Raw genomic sequence first — 6000 nt, forward strand, 5'->3', positions numbered from 1 at the left:
CAAATATGTGCCTCATCCCTGTGAGAGCATTGGATGGGTAGACCAGCTGTACCCCTTAATTATCCTTTTCACAGTGCAGATAGGCTTTGTTTTTGTAATCACATGTCACTTACGCACAAATGCAGATATGTGTATCTGTGTGCATATACAGAATACACATGTACATGTTCACAAACACACATGGAATATACATATAGAAAATACACAAAGATTAAGCAAAGCATTGCATTATAATGGAAAAGGGACTATATTAAGGGATATATCAGTACTGGATGCTAATCCTGTCTCTGGGCTTCCTCTCCTCTCTACAAATCTTCTGACTTCTTTGTAGAGTCATTACTTTTCCATTGTAGAGTCATGAAAGGATAAAGTCAACCTAAGTATAAGCTTAGGCTTTATTCTGACTCTACACTGTTTCCCTGACCTCACTCATATCCATGGTTGCGATTACGTCCTAACACAGAAGCTCAGCAATTGATTTCTCCGGCCTAGAGCTCTCCTTTGCATTCTGGGCCCCTATATCCAACAGGGAACTTGACCTCTTCCCTGGTGTGTCTCAAAGGTCCTTCAAATTCAGCATGTTCAAAACAAACTCAGGTAGAAGTTCATGACTTTCACTCCTCCCATGTGTCACTCCCTCCAGACATTCCCTATGGGAAAGGGTGAAAAAGCCCACCTTTCTCCCAAGTTCCTTATGTCAGTTACTGTCCATGCCATTCATTTGCCTGTGCAAGATGTCATCCTTGACATCTCCGCTCCCTCTTCCTGAACCTTCACTCCCAGTCAATCCCAGGTATGGGCCATCTGACTTCCTGGATGGCCTGTGCAAGTGGCCATCTCTTCTTGCCTGGACTCCTAGAATTACCTCATTCCTGGTCACTTCACGTATGCCCTTGACTGTCTCCAGCCCACTAATGGTTTAAAAACTATACATGTTTAACGTATATTAAAATAGCATTTCAGAAATTTCCCCATGTGAAACTCAGTTGTGCTGAATAATGGTTCAGAACAGTTTGAGGTTAATAGCCAATTCTGGATGAAATACTGCCACCTATGATGAGCATTGTTCATGAAAATTTTCTCATAAAAATAATTCATTTAAACCTTTTCCTAAAGAATCCTCCACTCCCGTTCACTCCTCTTTCTGCATTACTTACACATCTTGTACTCTCCTCCGTTATAACATATATAATACCATTATATCTCTTTGCATGCATATTCAAAACTCTCAAACAGAATATGAGCTCCTTGAGGTCCGCGGCTCCCAGGTACTTTGCCAGCTCACCTGGTTCAGCAGCTGAGTTATGGCACGTGTTCAAGCAATAGTTCCTGAATCGAGTTTAACTTGAGTAACTATTAATCTTTTATCCCATAGTGTATATTTCAGTATCTCTTTTCCACTCATGAAGCAAGACAAGAAATACCAAATGTTGATACAGCTTTAGAAGTAGAAATATTGAAGCAGAAATACCGGTATGTATTTTTCCTCTTACCTCCATTTGAGAAACTAAAAACTCTTAAATAATGATGCGTAGTATCATTATTTAAGTATGATAGTATAGTATCATAATATCATAGTATAAGGTTATACTATCTATTTGTGTTTATCTAATGTATTAAGGCATGCTTTAACTCACTGATGTTGCTAGTAGATTGAGAATCATGAGTTTTTAGATCCAACAACTTATTGCTTTTCACCGATCAGTATCTTAAGCTGCAATCTTCCTGAGCCATCTCAATTGGTACATCAAAAAACTCTGAAAGATTTTGAGGATCCCTGGAGAAGCTGGCACAGTGGTTCAATGTAAGGGCTTTAGGCTTCTTTTACCTGAGTTTAGGCCACTTAACCTTTCTGTGCAGTAGTGTTTTGACCTTTAAAATGGGAACAGAAATAAACCAGCCATGACCCAACAGTATAACGGTAGGAAAATCACTTAAACTTAGGATTCTGATGCCAAGAGTCTGTATAGCCTGTGCACAGGTAATCAGATGCAGAGCACTTCTAGTATTAAAGGCTTTTGTGTACTCAGAAGGGCTAAAATCAATTCATGAAACCTGTCTGTCCTTTTAGGCTGAAGGACATGACTTCTCTTCTGGAAAAACAGCACGAGCTTATTAAACTCATCATTCAGAAGATGGAAATCATCTCAGAGACAGAGGATGAAGATAACCATAGTTCTTTTCAAGACAGGTATAAAAAAGAGCAGTTAGAACAAAGAAATAGCAAATGGAATTCTGTGCTGAGAGCAGTAAGGCCCAAAGCACTGTGACCTCAGCAGTAGCTGCCTAATGCAGCAGGGCTTCCTACGTACATGTTTCTTGCGTCTTAAACACAAATATACAAATGTACACACTGGGTCTGATTTCCAGTTTGGAAATTAGTAAGAAAAAAGCATGAAGCTGATTCTGTTTTCCTCCATGCGAAACCATAGTTCCTGTATCCTGTGTATGAGTTAACTATCTCTTCCTTAGTCATGTTTCCTGCCATCATTCTGTATGGGGGATATCCTTGCTCATATGTCCAAGTTGGACTTTAGCTCTCATTGTTTGAATAGGTAGAAAGTAATTTGCTGGAACAAACATTTTTGATAAGGAGTAATAAATGTAACTGTTGAGCTAGAATACAAATGTCAATACTAGATTCCTGCTCGCTAATTATATAATATGTAATGCATTAAGCAGTGAAGGATTCTCCCATTGGGCATGCTTTCTGTGTGGGAAGATCCTGTGGGTGGGACCCTGTGTGCTCTGTTCTGATCATGATCAGTGGCCTCACCCCTCTGCTCCCAGCACACCTGATGTCACTTTGACTTGAGGCTCAAATCAACAGATCTTATGAAATGTATAAATTTTACCACAGGTAGCATGTGCTGTTTCTGTATTGTTTGTTTGCCCATGATCACAATAAATGGAAACCCTATATATTCACCCCAGTGACTATTGTGTGAGCCATTCATTGCCCTGAATTCTTTGAGATCGGCAAAAGTTTCTCCATCACAAATGCCCTTTTTCTTTTGACGCTCAGTGCCAGTCACTTGCCTCTTTGTTGATCTTTTCATGGTCTCTCTCTCTCTCTCTCTCTCTCTCTCTCTCTCTCTCTCAAATAAACCACAGAAATGTATTTTTCACTGTTCTGGAGGCTAGAAGTCCTAGAGGAGGTGTCAGCATGGTCGGGTGAGGGCCTCATCAGAGTCACAGACCTTTATTCCCCAACAGTAAAAAGAACGAAGGGTCTCTCTGGAACGTTTTATAAGAGCATTAATCTCACTCATAAGGGCTCTGCCTTCATGACCTAATTACCTCCCAAGGACCCCACCTCCTAGTACCATCATCGTTGGGGCTTAGGATTTTAACATATAAATTTCTGGGGCATGGGGTCACAAACATTCAGTCCATAGAAAATGACAAATAAATGATAAATTATTTGAAAGGGATATTTACCATTCTCTGTGCCATGACCTTTGTTTGCCATGTATAAGCCAAGTGTAAAAATTGATAAAATAAAATACTGCAAAAGAAATACAAAAAGAAAACAAAAGTTAAAACTTATTAAAACAATTTTCAAAAGATAAAAGACATTTCTTCCTCTAGCTATGGTAAATAAATGGACTTTGGACTAACTCACCTCCCCACCATACAACTACAAAACTGGGCAAACTATATAAAACAACTGATTTCTGATTTTAGACAAAAGGCAAAACTGTGATCCATGAATAAGGGCGGGGAGGAAAGTGGTGTATTTCATATTCACCTCCCTCAAGGTGCTCCTCCTGATTTATTTCATTTTCCCCCTTGCCTTGATTTTCATGGTTATTCCCTCCTGACCTCTAGAAGACACCCACTCTCAGGAACCTCTGGCTGTGTATGTACCCCTGTGTTATACTGAACAGTGTTGTTGGGGGTATGTTTTTTTATATAGGTGCAATTATGCTATGGTTCTTCTCTTTCTTACCACTTTACAATGGACACTGTGTCTATAAGATGCAGCTGTGGCACTGTCTGTCCATCTGGTACAGAGCTTCCAACTGCTGTTTACTCTCATTGTACACACCCCACACGGCACTCATCTCCTCAGAGACAGACATCCTGTTGACTTCTACCCCCCACTGTCACACACATTTTCAAACACACACACACAATGGACAGAATGCAGAGTGACAATATACACTAGAAGAAAACCAGACATTTTTTCACTCATGGTCCAACAGAACATATGGCCTTGAGCCAGTGCTGTATGTACGTGCCTTGATCTTGGCTAAGTGGAAAATCTTTGTCCTTTGTTTTCCTTAAAACAGAAAGCCTGGAACTTTACAATCCAGGAGCAATAACAGGGATGTCACGATCATGACAGCAAATGGCCTTTTCACCATCTTCACACTACTAGAACTTTGGGTGGCATTGCACAAGACAGGTCTTCATTCTACCACCAAGAAGGGGTGGAACACGGCCCCCCCACCTGTAGCGGGGAATACTGATACTGAATGTAAATAAGCAATCTTACCTTTTCTCTAGCAGCTTACTGTTCAGTGAAGCATCATTTAGCTCTGAAATCCTCTCCTTTCACCCCCAGTCCTGCATTCCCCTGCTGCTCCCGCTGGTTTGGGGGCTGCTGCCCCTCCTCCGCTGTGACATCTTGCCTTGAAATGGGTTAGGCCCAAGCTGGTAAATGACACAGAAAGAAAAGGACCAAGCACATCAGGGATTTTGAAAATTTCCATAAACGAGCAATTGGTAGTCCACAGAACTTTGAAAAGGTAGAATAACAGGAAGTATACTACCTATGAGATTGTTCAAATATTTTAAAATTTTAAGTTTTGTAAGTAGTTTCAATATATTTATTATAAGAATGAAGAACATGCAATGAGAGAAAAAGCTAAATTCTAGGAAAATATTTTGAGGTATGTATGATACTGCCATTTAAAGTCCTAGCATGTATAATAAGGATCATCAACATGTGATTTTTCTTGCTATTAGTATAATACCATGAGGGCTTCAACGATGGACTTGGCATGTGGAGATTTAGCTAAGAAAAGAATCTGTATTTACAAGAACTAGTATAAAGGACACATGGACAAAAACTAAGGGGGGTGGAAATGGGAGGGAGGTGGGGAGCACTGGGGGAGTGGGCTGGGATGGGAGCAAAAGACAGAAAACTGTACTTGAACAACAAATTTTTTAAAAAAGGAAAGAAAAGAATCTGTGAAAAGCCGAATTGCTGCTTTTACTTTTTCCCAAGATAGGAATACTATTACTATAACCTGCTTTGAAAACAGAATAAAATAGGAGAAAGTTGTTGAATTGCTTAGTCATTCTCTTCTGTGTTCAGGGTTTAAGGTTGTTTAAGTTGGAAAGCAGGCGATAGAGCTAGCAGGCCTCGCATGCAGGACATAGTTTTACTGCCTGGAGGAAATGTTTCTAAGGTTCAAGTACTTTTCTTTTTAGAAAGGACAAGTGGGAAAAAGTCAAGGTGGGTATTTTAATGAAAACATTTAGTATGGTAATTCAAAAAATAAATACAACTATAAATGTTTTCATTTATTGTTAATGTTTGTTTTAAATAAATATTTTGAGAGGCCCTGCCCAGGTAACTCAGTTGATTAGACCGTCATCCCAATATGCCAAGGTTATAGGTTTGATTCCCATCAAGGCATATACAAGAACCAACCAATGAATGTTTCAATAAGTGGAATAACAAATCAATCTCTCTCTCTTTTTCTCTCTAAAAAAATCAATAAATAAAAATAATAAATATATTGAAAAACTATTATCATAAAATATATTAATATACAAAGTATTAATACACAAATATTAATACACAAAGTATCAGAAAGCATTAATTAGCTGTAGAACTTAAGTTCACAAGGCTATGTGCATACTACTTTAAATGACTGTTCAGTGTTAGTTGCATGAATCAGTTGGGTAAACAGCAAACTAGGACTATGAATTCTGGCTATTATATTAATATATAGAGTTTTATGTGTATAATTATGATTTTTGATT

At 38.9% G+C, this 6000-nt stretch overlaps 1 protein-coding gene across 1 annotated transcript in view; it reads left to right on the plus strand.

Moving 5' to 3' along the window:
• TRPA1 (transient receptor potential cation channel subfamily A member 1) overlaps positions 1-2270 on the plus strand; it is a 47587-nt gene extending 45317 nt beyond the window's left edge. The window contains exons 26-27 of the mRNA XM_037140384.2: positions 1376-1473; positions 2072-2270. Coding sequence (XP_036996279.2) covers positions 1376-1473; positions 2072-2270 — 297 coding nt within the window. The remainder of the gene's footprint in view (positions 1-1375; positions 1474-2071) is intronic.
• Positions 2271-6000: the final 3730 nt, after the last annotated feature.

This window comes from Artibeus jamaicensis, unplaced genomic scaffold, assembly GCF_021234435.1.
Source record: "Artibeus jamaicensis isolate MK-2021 breed Jamaican fruit bat unplaced genomic scaffold, CSHL_Jam_final scaffold_916, whole genome shotgun sequence".
Lineage (NCBI taxonomy): Eukaryota > Metazoa > Chordata > Mammalia > Chiroptera > Phyllostomidae > Artibeus > Artibeus jamaicensis.